Genomic DNA, 17151 nt, shown 5'->3' with positions numbered 1-17151 from the left:
CTGCATGTGGAGGAGCGGGGAATCAAATCCAGTTCTCCAGATTAGAAACCACCGCTCTCAACCACTACATCAAACTTGGCTTAATACACCAGAACAACAACAGAAAAGAGATGCTTTCCCACTGATTTCAGCAGCAGCATTAATTCTACAGCATGCAGCTCCCTTACAATCTCAGTTTCAACAGAAATTGTTGCTTAAACGCTTTCTCCTTCCTGACAATACATAAATACGTTGTTTCCCCCTCACATCTCCCGTTTGGCTGAAGATAAAGAATGAGAAAAGGGGCTTCAAAAATTATCCAGAGTGCAAAAATTTGACTTTGAACTATTGTAGCATACATATTATAGGCGGGTAGTTAAGGGAATAATCATCACTTTGTTTTCTGTCCAGAAGTAAATATGTAGTCAGCATAGTGTTTCAAAGCCTGTAAAGATGCGTTTCCTATAACAAGGCAGTGGCCAGCAATATTACCGCTTCATTCTGCATGAGCTGAAACTTCCCATCAGATTTCAGGGGCAACCCCATGTACCATGCACCTCAGCAGTCTAACAGGGATGTGATCACAGCACAATACTTGCCAAATCTTCACTCTTAAAAGCTGTAGCTGTTGTAGCCACCAAAGCAAGTTAAAAGGCATCACAAGACCTGGACACTCATATCTAGACAATGAATTAACACCCCACACCCCACCCCCAAGCTATAAGCCCGTTCCTAACAGAAGAGCAAGACCATCTGAAACACACTGGATGATCAATCAGCTGACAGCACCACATGTATAACACAGCACCTTTCAGATTTCCCATACTGTTGAGTTGGGATGAACGGTGGTTGGCAAGAGGTATACTCTCAAACGACATGGATTAACAGATACATTGCAGTGGAAGCGAAAAAAACAGTACATGGTGCCAGCCTTACCAGAACAAAGTGTGAAGAGCATCATTAAACTGCTTGCCCTTCTGACGAACTCCACTGGGCTCCACCCAAGATTGGCAAAGAAACTGTTTAGTGATAGTAGCTGTCCAAGAACCAGCAGGAAAGAAAATAAGAGAGATTAATTCCATAGGGCAAACAACTATCCAATCTGATTTGCCTTCAGTGTTTATGGGACAAATGCAATACAAAATTGGTTTAATATTACCTTTATGTTACTTGCACGTTCATGTTTATGTTACCTGACAGAAAAAGAGCAAGGAAGAGGGAGAGAAAGAGGCAGAGAGATAGAGGCAGATACAGGGGAGAGAGGAAGGAAGGGAGAAAGGGAGGGAGGGAGGACAAAGGGAATGCTGGGAGGAAAGAAGGCAGGAAGGGAGGTAGGTAGGTGGGCTGAAAGCAGACAGGACAGGGGTGGGAGGAAGGGGGGAAGGTTCCTTTGTGGGAGGGGGTGTCAGCGATGGGTGGGTGAGGGCGGGTAAGCGGCGGCGGAGGGTTGTGGGGGGGCGGCCTGGGGAGATGGCTCAGGGTTCGTGCGGGGTGGGGTAGCGGCGGCAGAGAGTAGTGTGGAGGAGGTGTGGCGTCCTGGGGAGATGGCTCGGGGGTTGTGCGGGGCGAGGTAGCAGCGGCGAATGATAGCGTGGAGGGGGTGTGGCGGCCTGGGGAGATGGCTCGGGGGTCGTGCGGGGCGAGGTAGCAGCGGCGGAGGGTAGCGTGGAGGGGGTGTGGCGGCCTGGGGAGATGGCTCGGGGGTCGTGCGGGGCAAGGTAGCAGCGGTGGAGGGAGTGTGGTGGCTTGGGGAGATGGTTCGGGGTTCATGCGGGGCAGGGTAGCGGCGGCAGAGAGCAGCGTGGAGGGGGTGTGGCGGCCTGGGGAGATGGCTCGGGGTTCGTGCAGGACGGGGAAGCGGCGGTGGAGGGTAGCAGGGAGGGTGAGGTCGGCCTGGGGAGATGGCGCAGGGGAGGGGGGCGGGAAAGCAGTGGCGGAGCGCGGGAGCGACGTGGTGGCAAGGAGGTTGGGTGGGGGAGGCGAATGGTCTGGTGAGCGGCCTGGCCCCCCCTCGTCCCGGGGCTGGACGGCAGGATAAGGCGGGCAAGTGCCAGCCTGGCTAGTCGGCGGCTTGGCAGCCGAAGGCGGGCCAGGTTGGGGGGTGGGCGGGTCGGGAGGCGGGCTGACAAACGGAGGGCGAAGCGCCAACCGATTGGGCCCTCTGCTTGTCAGTGGGGGGGGCAGGGGGCTAATCGTTGACCCCCCCCATCCCGGACCGAGCCCTCCCACACAGCCCTTAGCCTTTTATTTATACCGTTCCCATGGAGAGGTGTAAAGATGGAACTTTTTGTTGCTCCATATAGACCAAATTTTTAATCAAGAAACACCCCCCCCCCCCGGTCAATGGTTTACCGCTTTACCAATGTTAAAATCTGGTCACCTTAGCCTAGCATAAATCCACACACCAAAATGGTTCCTTTGGAACAGACTTAACTACAAGCATATCTTTCCTGCTGCATGGTTACTGCTTTTACTACCTGCCATTAGAGTAATGATGATGATTACAATTGAACCAATCATTACGTTGACTAAGGCCATAACTACAATACACTACAATATAAATTAGAAGAAATGCTGCACAGTTTACCTATTTTATCATTTTTCAGATTAGTCACAGATTTTTCTTCAATTACAAGCAGAAGCTGAGTGAGGCTCAGTGCACAATAAATATTGGGGACACTGTGCTGGAAATTCTGCAAATACTGAAAACTCTGTCTGTGGAGAAGAAAAAAGGAAAATGAGAGCTAAAACAACTTTATGCCAGGCTGTAAAACAGAGATGGTGCTGGCAGCTTTAGCTGATAATGGTATGAATGCAGACAAAGGCCATACCTCTTTGTTGTTCCTACTGGATTTATCTGCAGCCTTTGATACAGTAGATCAGTGGTCCCCAACCTGCGGGCCGCGGCCCGGCGCCGGGCCGCAAAGGCCATGGCACCGGGCCGCGGCTCCCTCTCCCCGCCCCCCCCCACCCCCGCAGTAAAAAACTTCCCAGGCCGCAAGCCTGCGGCCCGGGAAGCTACTTACTGCGGGAGGGAGGGGAGAAGGAATCAGGGCCGGGCCGCGCCCGTGCAGGCCGCGCCCTCTCGGCCCGATCCACGGGCGCGGCCCGTGGGTGTGGCCCAATCCGCGGGCGCGGCCGGGCGCGGCTCGCGGGTGCGGCCGCCGGGCGCGGCTCGCGGGTGCGGCCGGCGGGCGCGGCCGGGCGCGGCCCGATCCGCGGGCGTGGCCGCGGGCGCGGCCCGAAGCGTGGGCGTGGCCCGCGCGGGCGCGGTCCCTGCGGCCGCGGCCCAATGCCCTGCCGGTCCCCAGCCTAAAAAAGGTTGGGGACCACTGCAGTAGATTATGCTGCTTTGTTGAAACGGTTGGAGGAAGAAAAAGGAATCAGAGATGTATTTAGGATCAATTTAAATCATTCATGGATCAAAGTTGTCTATTGGAGACCAGTTACCATCAGTGTGGGATTTGTCCTGTGGTATTCCACAGGGTGTAGTCTTATTTGATCTGTTCTACTTAATATTTCTGATAAGGCCTAGGAGGAGGAGCTAGTCTCATGGCTTAAGTGCCACAGTGCTTAACACCCACTCAGGGCGGCTGTCCCACCCCTGAGTGCCTCCTCTTCCTCCAGCTGGCTTGCCTGTCTGTCCAGCACCCAGTGGCCAGCAATATTACCGCTTAATTCTGCATGAGCTGAAACTTCCCATCAGATTTCAGGGGCAACCCCATGTACCGTGCACCACAGCAATCTAACAGGGATGTGATCACAGGACAATACTTGCCAAATCTTCACTCTTAAAGCTGTACCTGTTGTAGCTGCCAAAGCAAGTTAAAAGGCATCACAAGACCTGGACACCCATATCTAGACAATGAATTAACACTCTACATCCCATCCCCAAGCTATAAGCCTGTTCCTGGCCTATTATGCACGGCTGCTGAAACGGTGGCATGGAGAACGAGGAGGAGGAAGAAGCTAAGCAAACCGATTATGCACGGGATGGAACACAACGGCGGCAAAACCCAGAGTATCCGATTATGCACGCAGATACTCCGGATCCGCTTCTGGTTGCGCCCTGGTCCCAGGAAGCTCCACTTTCTTCCACATCTCGCTAATGTGGCTTTTTCGGCAGCATACGTTGACTCTGCACCCGGTTGCCGCCTGCAGCGTGCATAATTGGTGATTTTAGCTGCCGCCATTCCACCCTGAATGCAGACTTTCCACTCCGTGCATAATGGGCCCCTAACAGAAGAGCAAGACCATCTGAAACAATCAACTTACAGCACAACGTGTATAACATGGCATGTTTCAGATTTTCCCCATCCCCCACCCCTGACCACCCCCTCCGCCTTCCACTTCCCTCCAAGGCTTAGAGGCTGCAGATCCCTGCTGCATGAGAACTGCCTCTGCTGGTGATTTTCCTGGCCAGGGGGCTCTAGCCTGCAGCTTTTCCAGGTTTTGGGGGGGAGGGAGAGGCCATCTGCAGAGTTCTTCCCCAATCTAGCATCCACTGTATTCCTGAATGCAACGGGCTTTGTCCCTAGTCTCTGTATAAAACCCTTAGTTGTAGTTTTGGAATGATATCAGCATGCTTACACCAGCTCTACAACTAACTACATAAATCTAAAGGTCTTAAGCCACTGACTAATTGCTATGTTTAAATGGCTGACACTGAACAAATTGAAACTAAACCCTGACAAGACAGTAGTAATGCTGGTTGGGAAGACTGAGGCCTTGAAGGACATCATGCTTCCCACATTTGATGGGGTTCAGCTGACCATTTCTTATTCAGTCAAGAGTCTACAGGCTATATACAGGACTCTTAAGTGCTGCAGGAAGAAGGTGGATGATTCCAGAAATACAACAAAGGAGAGAAAGAATCTGTCCAGTAGCTTAATTAATGATCAAAAGTTTAAGAATCTCTGTTATCTCTTTTATTTACCCTTGGACTCTGCCAGAACGTCTCTAGATTGTATTCTGTTTTCAGTGCTTTTGTCAGTGGCAAAACCATTCTTGTTAATCACTTGAAAATATAATTAGGCTAACACTTTTCTGGTGTGGAGAGTCAAGGCTGTAAGTTCTTGGTCTACAGCCTTGACTCTCCACACCAGAAGAGCATTAGCCTAATTATATTTTCAAGTGATTAACAAGAACAGACTTGCCACTGACGAAAGCACTACTGCTGGAGAAGCAAGATAATGCATCCACAAAGACAGCTTTTTTCCAAATTTGTTTAGCCTGGAAGATGGCTCCCTAATTCAATGATCTGGCCACCTGGATCCATGCCATAGTAACATCAAGACTAAACTACCATAATGCAGTCTGCATAAGTTCACCCATGAAAACGCTGAGTTAATAACAGAGCTGAAGTAATTCTGTACTATCAGGACCAAGGAAGTACATCTATATTACTCCCATTCTGTAATTACTTGTGTTGCCCATTAATTACCAGTCTCAATTCAAGGCACTGATAGTCACATACAAAACCCTTCATGGCCTTGGCCCCATAAGCCCCATATCTGTAGGACCACCTCTTTTCTTACACCCTGCCACAGCCACTTCTCTCATCTGAACAGGGCCTTCTATGGGTGCCCACCCTGCAAATGGGTGGAATCAACAACCATCTGTACAGGTACAGTCCACTCCATGGAATAGCCTGCCTCAGTCAGGCAACACTTTGGGCTTTCTGTAAACTGTGTAAAACCATTCAGGATGGCATTTTTACCATGGGGTAGAAACAGCGCTGCTAGTCACCCTGATGGATGACCTCCATTGCCAGCTGTACTGAGTCGGGTTAGCGCTGCTTGTATTATTAGATCTTTCAGCAGCGTTGGACACAGTCCACCATGAGCTTTTAGCTTACTGCCTCACCGAGACAAGGTTATGGGGGACAGTCCTCAAAAGACTGATCTCCTTTCTCCAGGGTTGCAGAAAGGCTAGCTATAGGATAGAGAGTATCTAGCCGTCATCAGCTCACATGCGGGGTCCCCTCTCTCCAACTGTATTTAATATCTTCATGCACCCTCTTGCTCAGCTGGTGCAGAAGTTTGGGCAGATGGCACCCAACTCCTCCCGATGGGTGGCCACCCTGATTCTCTCCCTGAATCCTTACCCAGATGCCTGGAAGCGGTGACAAGCTGGCTTAAGCAGAGTCGTCTGAAGCAAAACCCTTCATGGAGGTCCTATGGCTGGGCAGGAAGGTTCCAAGCGAAGAAGTGTACCTACCCAACCTGGATGGAGTGTAACTAATGGTAGGTCACTCTGCCAGAAACCTGGGTGTGATCTTCAATGCCTCCCATTCCATGGAGGCTCAGGACACAAGAGTAGCGCAGCAGGCTTTCTACTATCTGCACCAAACCAAGCTACTAGTGGACTGCTACTAATGGTAGGTCACTCTGCCAGAAACCTGGGTGTGATCCTCGATACTTTCCATTCCATGGAGGCTCAGATCATGAGAGTAGCGCAGCAGGCTTTCTACCATCTGTGCCAAGCAAGGCTACTAGTGCCCTACATGGCCCCAAAACATCTAGCCACAGTGATCAATGCGATGGTCACCTCTAGACTAGACTTCTGCAACTTGCTATACTTAGGCCTGTCCTTAACCTTGATCTGGAAACTGAAACTGATCCAGAATGCTGTGGCCAGAATCCTCACAAATACACCATGGAGATCCCATATTCAGCCTGCACTTCAACAACTCCGCTGGCTCCCGATTGAATTCTGGATCAGGCTTAAGATTTTGGTATCAGGAAAAAGTTTTTCTCAGTCAGAGTCGTTCAGCAGTGGAATAGGCTGCCTAAGGAGGTGGTGAGTGCCCCCTCACTGGAAGTCTTCAAGCAAAGGTTGGATACACACTTTTCTTGGATGCTTTAGGATGCTTAGGGCTAATCCTGCGTTGAGCAGGGGGTTGGACTTGATGGCCTGTATGGCCCCTTCCAACTCTATGATTCTATGATTCTATGATTCTATGATTCTATGGTAATCACCTTTTCAAGACCATACACAGTCTGGGCCTAGTGTATCTGAGAGACTGCCTCGCGGCTTATACCCCTAAGAGAGCCTTATGCTCCACCAACTCCAACTGGCTGGTGATCCCTGGCCCCAACCAGGGCCAGTACTTTCTCTGTCCTGTCCCCTACCTGGTAGAACAAGCTCCCTGAATACATCAGGACCCTGCATGAATTCCCACAATTCTGCAGGACTGGTAAAAGGGAGCTCCTCCACCAGGTATTTGGTAAAGGCAGTCCGACCTAATAACATCCTCTGGTCCTCCAGACATTCTCCCACATATGATCTGAACCCAAGCTGACCTCCCTATGTTATGAAAGTTATGGTAGTATTATAAATTGTTATAATCATTGTTCAACTTGGAACTCAATGTTGTGACTTATTATTATTCTATGTATATTCTGCACATTTTGTGTAAACTGCTCTGAGCCTCACAGGAAGGCAGTATAGAAATATAACAAATAAATAAATAAAATTAAATACCATATAATCTCGAGTATAAGCTGAGTTTTTCAGCACATTTTTCACACTGAAAAAGCCCTTCAGCTTATACTCGGGTATATATGGTAATTGAAATAAACTCTTTTAAACAGCCTCCTCAGGCTGTGGAATGCCAGCCAATCATTGCAATGCATTTTGCAAATGTATTGCAAGCTGAGCTTGCTCTGGCAGCTTATAGTAGCGATCCCCAACCTGTGGGCCACGGACTAATTGGAGGTGGGCCCCGAAGGACCGCTTCTCCCTCCCCCCCCCCGGCCCTTTACAACACACTTCATTGTTGTGGCGTGTCTGTATCTTATTTTGAAGGGATGTTTAAACATTACCATATCGATCAGAGAGCGTTAGGGCAGTGGTTGAGAGTAGAGGAGTAAACTACCCCCCCCCCCACCGGGCCTCAGTAAAAGGCGTTGAGTGGTCCCCGGTGATAAAAAGGTTGGGGACCACTGGCTTATAGGACACCAAAGGTTTGACGGAGAAACGTTGATCTTTTTTCCCTCTTACCTTCACTTCTCTTCTTCCTCTTCCTAATCACTTCTTCCAAACTATTTGTTTGGTTTTTGTGGGTGGGGTAGGTTTTGGGGGTGCTTTGGGATTTCCTGTTTCTATCTAGTATTTCTTCTTTTATCTGAGGGGCAGCATTGTTTGGCTTTTCTTCTTGGGGTTATGTTCCTTTTATTTTTACAGTTCTTTCTTTCAGTGTTCAGTTTTACAGTTCTTTATTTCAGTGTTTTGTTCTGCAGGGGTACTATAGTTGTAGTTAGAGTTGCCCATTTTCCCAGTGTGGTAGCTGTTGTACTCGTTGTAGTAGGTTGCCAACTTTGGGTACTGTTGTTCTGCTCTGGTTTACTGGCCTGGGGGGCACTGTTTGGTTCTCCTGCTAGAGCTGTTCTTACAGAGTAGTTCTGTCAGAGCTCTCTCAGGGTGTCTGGCATGAAGAGAGGAAGGGAAGACGATTGTAAGCTGCTTTGAGACTCCTTTGATTAGTGAAAAGCAGGGTACAAAAATCAGCAGCTATTCCTCCTCTTGACTTTTCTGTATTTGTGCGTGTGTGTGTCGGGGGGGAGGCTGGATGGGAGAGCCTGTGATGATGGGAGCATGGATTAAGCACTTAGGCTGCCCTGAGCTCCTCCACTGGAGGTCAGTAGGGCAGGTTCACATGATAATCCTGCTGAGGAGGAGGAAGGAGTCCATGTGACACTTCCCCCTTGCTTTCTGATGCTATGGATGGCAGTGAAGACAGTGCTTTGTATGAGAACAACAGCAGTGATGATGATGACTGCAAACTCAGTCTATGCTGATAACCTCACACCAGGTACAGCTGAAGCTCTGGTTGGACAAACAGATGATGATGAGGAATCCAGTTTTGAAGGATTTTAACTCTTGTGTTTTAGCTTGGCTGCTGATTGAGCTAAGGTTTTTGCACTTTTAAAGTTATTGTTGATACCATATTGTTCTTGTTGACCCTCTAGAGCAGGTTTACTGTTTTTCTTTGAAAGAAATATTCAAAAACATTTAACCTACTGATGCCTCAATTAATGTAAATTTACCAGTAGCTGCTGCATTTCCCATCCTCGGCTTATACTTGAGTCAATAAGTTTTCCCAGTTTTTTTGTGGTAAAATTAAGTGCCTCGGCTTATACTCGAGTATATACGGTAAATGTAGGTTCAACAGTATCACAGACATATTCCTAATGCTCAGTTTCTCCTATCCTGCAGTTAATTCTATGGATAGTGTGTGCAACCATGGTTTTATTAACCTAAGTATGGTTAGTGTGAATGCATGATCACTGCAGTACCTGTGGTTAATCAGGGTCCATCAGACCAGGATGTAAACCCGGGATCTTGTTGGGCTATTCAAAGTACTACTTTAAGACCACCAAGTGTTGTAAAAGTATAAGCATCCTTTCCTTTAGCCTACCTGAGCAGTTCCTCAAGAGGGAGTTCCTTCTCCCCTGGCTTGATTCTGTGTGCGAGGACTTGGAGACCTTTTTTCAGCAAGCTATGATTTTCACGTTGAGAAAATCCACTCCTGAGAAAAGAAAAAGCATCAGATCAGCTTTCACTGCCATATCTAATAAATGAGAGAAGAATGCTGTTTTGTCAGCTTTAATTGTCTTTAGTGCAAGACCTAATTGCCAAAGCTCATCAGAAATGTTGGGGACCTTAAGTACTTTATAACTAAGATTGATTGTGGATGTCTTATGCTGGGATGGCCTGCTGGATGTGAGCCCTGCCCTTAAGAAAAACCTTGTAATCAGAGTGTTGATATACATCTAAGCTCTTGTACTTACTATTTCACACACTCACCATGCAAAGAGGAGATGAAAGACCTGCAGTAATCGCTGGTAACAGGAAGACATAAGCTGGTGTTCCTGAATGTTGACTCCAGGTGCATCAACCACACCATGATTCTCTGCAAGCAATGCCTTAATCGAAGAAAAAGGTATTAAGTAAAGAAAAATTACAATGCTTGCAATGTATTAATCTGCCAAACCTCGAAGAGTCCAAACTGGCCATAGTGAACAAAACAGGTCTTTTTCAGTAAAAAAAGAAGACGACAGTCTCTAGGCTTTGAAAGCAGCCTAGAACAGTGTCTGGGAGCCTGGCTGATAACACAAGTGAACATGGCAAGGCTGTGGCACAGCCATAAAAAAACCAAGCCAAGCAATATATTCTCTAAAGGAAAAGGTACAAAATTAAGGCAGATTTCTCTATGACCCATCCCTCCCACATTCCTGTCTTTATTTCCCTGTTTTCCTGATTCCACTGACATTGTAATTTTGATCAGCCTTCAGAGAGCTAGCTGTGAACTTACTACTTTGCTGTTTAAGCTTTAACTATGTGAGGCAAAGCTGATTAGATTAGGAGGGCAGAATGCTGTAAAGATATAACTAAATTTATTTACATGTAACCATTTGGCTTTGGTCTTCACTGTCCACATGTTTTAACATGTCTTGTTTCATGCAAAGCTGTGACCATTTACTGTCCAAGATAATTTATTCATCCATTGGATATTGTGGCTAAAAAACTCCTGTTTAGTTCATTCAGTCTGTGTTCCGTACTGGTTCAGCATGATTTAAAACTGGGAATTTATTTATAAGATGTTGGCCCAGTTAGTTCCTGGAAAACTCATGACAAAAGCAAAAACTTATAATCTGTATGCCCTACATTAAAATGTTGATGTATTCTATATAATTTTGTCTTCAAACCTGGAAGAAGTTGTGCATATTTTCCATGTGGTTGCACAGTGGCTTTAACAAGTGTACAGCACATGCCGTCACATCTTGAGATGATCTTTGACAAAGATGAGAGAATCCAACATTCCTGCTTCCTTTTCCCTGTGGGAGAGTCAAGGCTGTTACCCCCAAATGCTTAATGGTTCTAGATGTTTTTTTTATGAAGTAGTTGCACCTTAGCATCAAGAAATGTTTTTTCTATGGTCAGCAAACATTGGATAACTTAAAATATTGACTGGATATAGATTAAGATTGGTACAAATGTAAAATTTGGCATACACTGAGATATATCACTGCCTGAGGTGTATATGTGAGCAGAATATGATGGGAAATTAACATGCTGCTCAATGTTGCCCTTATTCAGACAGTTCTTGACTTTGCATTGGACTTGGACCTCCATTTCACTTTTCCAAGGAAATTCTATTCATACATAATTTAAAGGGGACTTCTCAGCTATTCTCTTACTACCTAACATATTGTACTTAGAATACAATGCACAGAAACCTAAATTTATAGGTATATAAACATGAAGCCTCTTGTGGCGCAGAGTGGTAAGGCAGCCATCTGAAAGCTTTGCCCATGAGGCTGGGAGTTCAATCCCAGCAGCTGGCTCAAGGTTGACTCAGCCTTCCATCCTTCCGAGGTCGGTAAAATGAGTACCCAGCTTGCTGGGGGGTAAATGGTAATGACTGGGGAAGGCACTGGTAAACCACCCCGTATTGAGTCTGCCATGAAAACGCTGGAGGGCGTCACCCCAAGGGTCAGACATGACCCAGTGCTTGCACAGGGGATACCTTTACCTTTAAACATGAAGCAACAAAAATTACACTTCCAGAATCCCAATCCATTTCTTGAACTACAAGCCTCTCCCAAATTTGCAAAAATTGTAACATTATTATTATTTCATGCCTCAAATATAGCCCAAAGCCAGTAGAATGTGAGGAATAAGAAAAGTCTCATTTGAACAAATGTCTAGATGTTCAAGGAATTTGGAAGACACCAAGGGCTCTCAAATTAATTTCAGGTATTTTCTCCAGGGTAACTGACCCACAAGCAAAAGCAGGAACATAAAGCAATATACACCAAAATTTAGTGCTGCTTGTACTCCCTAAATAGTAGGACTGGTTTACTGCACAAGCTGGCAGCAGGAATCTGAGCAAAGGTATCAGGGTTGTTATTTTTTGTGGGGGGGTGGGGACTTCTGTAGACACTATAAATTACAAAGAAAGAGTTTGTAAAGGTCAACATTTTACAATGTAATTGCTGTTTTCACTCATTTGGTGCTTAATGTAGAAACTTTTTTTTTAAGTGGCTGGAAGTTGCCAAATGGGGTGGGGAGGGGAAAGAATCAGAAGTGGAATTGTCTCCTCCCCTAAAGGAAAGGGGTTGTGGGCTCATTCATTATATCTGAAAATCTTCCTAAGTCCTTGGCCAGGTGAAACCTGCTGTTTAATAAATATGTGAGTGGGGAGGCCTGGGACTGCAGTTACTCAGAAGTGAAGTCAAGGCACGTTCTGCATGCTCAGAATTACCATTTCTTCTAGCATTCACCATGGGAGCTGAAGACAAATTCTTGGGCTAAGCCCTAATAAGCTATTTATTTGACTTATAGCCCGCCACTCCCACAAGGCTTGTGGCAGGTCACATATCATTAAAAAACCCATAAAACTCCTAATACAATAAAACATCCTTAAAAAAACCCACAACCCAACCTAACCCGCGGCGGCGGCCTTATACCACAAGCTCATAACCCTAGGGAAGGAATAGAGAATCACTGCAACTATAACCCTAGAAGGGGGGGGGCGATCTACCATGGGGGCACCGATCTAACTCAACCATAAGCCTGGCAGAAGAGTTTTGCAGGTCGTGCAGAAAGTTGGTAAATCCAGGCCTACAGCTCTTTTGGGAGCTCATTCCACCAGGTGGGGGCCAGGACCGAGAAGGCCCTGGCCTGGTCGAGACCAGACACGCCTCCCTGGTGCCGGGAACTACCAGCAAATTTGTACCCGCAGAGCACAAGGTGGTCCCTCAATTATGTGGGTCCCAGACCGCACAAATTAACTCCAGAAGCTTAGCCATTCTAGTTTAAAGTCAAGTAGCCTTTACTGGCATAAAAAATATATAGTAACATAATATGCTAGTTTGTTGCGGCAAAATCAAAGAGGAATTTTATACAACTTTAAGTTTAACACACTTTCATGGCTAGAACCTATTTCATCAGATGGATGAGGTGAATCTTGTCTGTGGATAATAACACACAAATGGATAAAAAGGAAAAAAATGTGAATACAATACTGAAAGTGTTATGAAATAAAAGAAATACAGTGCGACATTTCTATGTATAACTTATATATACATGATAAGTCCGTTAACCATTCATAGCAGCTCTGATAATATCAATTTAAGCCTTGGCCAAAGCTACTGTCCAATTCTATTTCAGCAATTGTTTATGCTATAATTAGTCTGTTAAATGCCACAGAATTTCTTGTTGAATGTAAGAAAGAAAAGCAATTGCACATTAAAACACATTCTACCATGGAGTTATGATCCCTTAGAATGAATTAATATTATATATTTAAAGAGATTTAAAATAGAGTTTTCAAAGGAAACTGTAGGTAGTTTTCCATGTGCTATTTAAAAACAACAGCATGGGTAGGGGAAGCAAAACTGTATCTTAAGCTGGTTTTTCTGAGTAGAAAGCCTGCACAGAACCTATGGGATCAGTATAGTCCCATCATTACCTAAACAAATTGTTCTTCAGTACATCTCCAGCTAAGGGACAATGCTTCCTGCTCCCTTTTCGCACATACCTTTAAGAACGGAGCTCTTTTTGCAGGTGTTGTTACCAGTATACGTTCCAGCTTTTGGCACAGATCTTCAAGAAGAAATAGGAGCTCTGCTGGCCCTATCTGCACCACCTCACGGGTCTGCATTTCAAAGGACAAGCATCACAATAAGCCAACTGCCAGTGCTAAGTATCACGAATGGCTTAGAAGCTGACGCTGAACTACATTCTCCTTCCCAAGTATTTTTTTCCAATGTCATACTGACAAACAGAATTTCGTTAACAGCAATACTTGCTCCAATTGCCACTATGGACTGCAGCAAAGCTCTTTTTTATACTCTGCTGAAGGAGTCCCAAAGCAGCTTACAAACACCTTTCCCTTCCTCTCCTCACAGCAGACACCCTGTGAGGTAGGCGGAGCTGAGCTCTAACAGAACTGCTCTGCAAAAACAGCCCTAAAAGAGCTGTGATTAGCCCAAGGTCACCCAGCTGGCTGTATGTAGAGGAGTGGGGAATCAGGTTCTCTATACTGGAGGCCGCCGCTCTTAACCACTACACCACACAAGGTTTAAATAGTTTCCTTCCATTGTATGTCACTTAATGTTAACCCTATTATGGAATTAATTTTCTTTCTTTTTGCATTAATGAAAAGATAACCCCTCACACACACACACACACACAAAAGTTTGAAAAAAGCTAAGGTCTTCCAAGGGAGAATTTCCATCTTCTTCCTCTACTTTCTTCACATCGTTCCTTCAGTCTGCTTGCCTTTGTGTACATCTCGGTGTCCAGAATAGATTTGGTCAGTAACTCATTGTGAAGGATGGTAAAAACTTCAAAGTCTAATTCACGGAAATATGCAGTATAATTCTGCAGCTGTACCAAAGGCGCCCCCGATTCATTCTCTTTGAAGTCCTAAAAAAGAAACCATTAGTGTTCAAGCAGCTACAAATGGTTTATTTTTCACAATTCTGCATAATAAAGGACCTTAAGAACAGCTTAATATGTTGTTGTTGTTGTTATTATTATTATTATTCATTCATTCATTCATTATTCAGATTTATTTCCTGCCACTATTGGAAACTGCATCGTTTTTACAAGTTAATTGTAACCCGCCATGAGATGGCCTTGAGAGTGGCAGGACATAAACTGAATAATAAACAAACAAATAAATGAACAAACAGGTAAAACAATATAAAGCACCCTTCCCCTGGGTTTAGGATTGAGTATAAGACTTGTCCAGAACCACTGGACAATCTGACCCTGTTTTACCCATCTTTTAGTCATCAGTAATTTATACCATTGCCAATGACTTGAAATGTTGGGTAGGAGTTTTGGTAATATGACATATATTGTACTGCCACTTGTTGTTAATACTACTTTTATTGTTGAGGTTTTATGGGATTATTAAGGGTAAAGGTAAAGGTATCCCCTGTGCAAGCACCGGGTCATGTTTGCCCCTGGGGGTAATGCCCTCTAGCGTTTTCATGGCAGACTCAATACGGGGTGGTTTGCCAGTGCCTTCCCCAGTCATTACCATTTACCCCCCAGCAAGCTGGGTACTCATTTTACCGACCTCAGAAGGATGGAAGGCTGAGTCAACCTTGAGCCAGCTGCTGGGATTGAACTCCCAGCCTCATGGGCAGCTTCAGACAGCATTGCTGCCGCTTACCACTCTGCGCCACAAGAAGCTCTTTATTAAGGGTAGGGGATGTTTTATGGGATGTTTTTATGGATCTTGATATTTTGGGAGCCGCCACAAGCCAGCTGTGCTGGGAGTGGCAGGATAGAAGTATAACTAATAAATTTAAATAAATAACTATTGGCAACCTAAAAAACTTTGATCTCCCACCCCACCGTCCCACCCAGCAGTTCAGGGGGTTGTAGCTAAATATGGAGGGGCCCCTAGATTTTCTTTGCTGTAGCCTCAACCAAAGAGCTGGCGGAAGAGCTCCATCTTGCAGGCCCTGTGGAACTGAGAACGTTCCTGCAGGGCCCTCAGCTCTATTTGCCAAGCTACCAATCAAATAGAGAAGCTTCTTGATAATGTGTGACATAGAAACTTTCACAAGTGAAATAAACAGTCTATAGATGGAGACAACTTCTGCAAATCCCCCTTCTAATATTGCAGGAGCGCTGCCAGTCAGACAGAAAGGTGTCTGCACATTCCACTGGCAGCATTTCATGCAGACATATCCCAAGCTGTACAAAAAGTGGACGCGCTAAAAATGTGGCGCTCCAAAATTTGATCAAGAAGTTTCCTATTAAATACAGTGTACACCCAGATAAACGGATGAAATAAAAACACTGCAGCCAAAGGTATACCAATTCAGGGACAAAAAAATCCTAGATACCTAGCAACATGACGGTATCACTTAGGAATCCGATATATTTATTTACTCTTTCCCTGCTGAACTTCATTATGCACTGACTTCTCCCCTAGCTTGCTTGCACCATGCCATTTTTAATTTTTTTAATTCAGTTCTTTCTATATGCTTCCAGTCTGCTAGACTTTCAGAAATAACCATGACCAGGGAGCAGCCCAGAGACTATATTTCTACAAAGTTTCCCAAACTTTGTTTCCCAAACCTATGGCCTCTTGCCATAGGTTCCTGCAATCCATTTATTGGCTGTCCCACCAGTCAGGGTGGCCCATCTGGTTTCGACCACAGCCAGGCCTTGATGGCCTCAACTCTGTGGACTAGGCTCCCTGATGAGTGGGCAGAGGGGCTCTTTGGAGATCTTCAGGAGGTACTGTAAAGCTTGCTTGTTTGGAAAGGCTTCTGAGGGGGTTTACGTGGCAGGCAGGGGTGGTGGGAGATTTGGGGCTTGCTATTTTATTCTGGTTCCAACTGGAAGTGTTTTTAAACTATTGTTGTAAGCCACCTTGAACCACGAGGAAGTGTTGGATACAAGTGCTCTAATAAAATAAATAAACAGCACTCCAGACTCCTTTTTAATTCTTTGTCTTATGTTATTCTCCTAATAAAGGGACATCTAAAACCTTTTCTGGCTGACTGGTTTCAGCTTCAGGCTGATTTGCCTCTGTGTTTTCATCCCACTGTGAATTATCAGAACAGCTGTTTTTGCTGCTGTCGGGTTTTTTCCTTTTTCTCCCTGAAAAAGAAAACAAGAGAGGCTATGCCAGCTTTTAGTTGGTTACATGCAAACAGCAAAGCAGCTAGAACGGGGACACACACTCCTGATGATGAAGTCTCTGTAAAGGATTATGCAAATGCTACCTGGGATTTCAAACTTGAACATTTTGTGCCTTCTTCACAATAGAGTAATGTAAATTCAGGTGGGTTAATCCAGCTATGTTAAAATCTTGTACAGCATAATGGCCAACTATGGGGCTGGAGCGGGTGAAAAGAGGAGGGCACCCTGGTGGGCACATACACGGCTCTCCTTCCCAACCATATTCTGCACAATTGCACCACTTCTGGGGTGTCTCGAAGAACGTTTCAGGGGTTTCCCAACAGTAAAAAAGTTGAGAAAGACTGCCCTAGAAGCTAAAATGACCAAACTGCCGTTATCATAACTTTGGTCACATTATGAGAAGACAATAATTCCAGGAAAAGCTGAAGACAGCAGGAGAAGAAGACCCAGCATGAGATGGATTGATCAATCAAGGGAGCCATGACCTTC

At 45.6% G+C, this 17151-nt stretch overlaps 1 protein-coding gene across 6 annotated transcripts in view; it reads right to left on the bottom strand.

Annotated features, from left to right (window-relative positions):
* FANCD2 (FA complementation group D2) overlaps positions 1–17151 on the bottom strand; it is a 114710-nt gene that overhangs the window by 19432 nt on the left and 78127 nt on the right. For all 6 annotated transcript variants that reach the window (XM_077326059.1, XM_077326061.1, XM_077326062.1 and 3 more), the window contains 8 exons: positions 16508–16620; positions 14272–14418; positions 13529–13645; positions 10692–10820; positions 9790–9908; positions 9401–9511; positions 2567–2694; positions 916–1015 (listed from right to left, as the gene is read on the bottom strand). In XM_077326059.1, the coding sequence (XP_077182174.1) occupies positions 916–1015; positions 2567–2694; positions 9401–9511; positions 9790–9908; positions 10692–10820; positions 13529–13645; positions 14272–14418; positions 16508–16620 (964 nt within the window). The remainder of the gene's footprint in view (positions 1–915; positions 1016–2566; positions 2695–9400; positions 9512–9789; positions 9909–10691; positions 10821–13528; positions 13646–14271; positions 14419–16507; positions 16621–17151) is intronic.

The sequence above is a fragment of the Paroedura picta genome, chromosome 3 (assembly GCF_049243985.1).
Source record: "Paroedura picta isolate Pp20150507F chromosome 3, Ppicta_v3.0, whole genome shotgun sequence".
Lineage (NCBI taxonomy): Eukaryota > Metazoa > Chordata > Lepidosauria > Squamata > Gekkonidae > Paroedura > Paroedura picta.
Note: the sequence above shows the minus strand (reverse complement) of the source record. Positions and strands in the feature narration are given on the sequence as shown.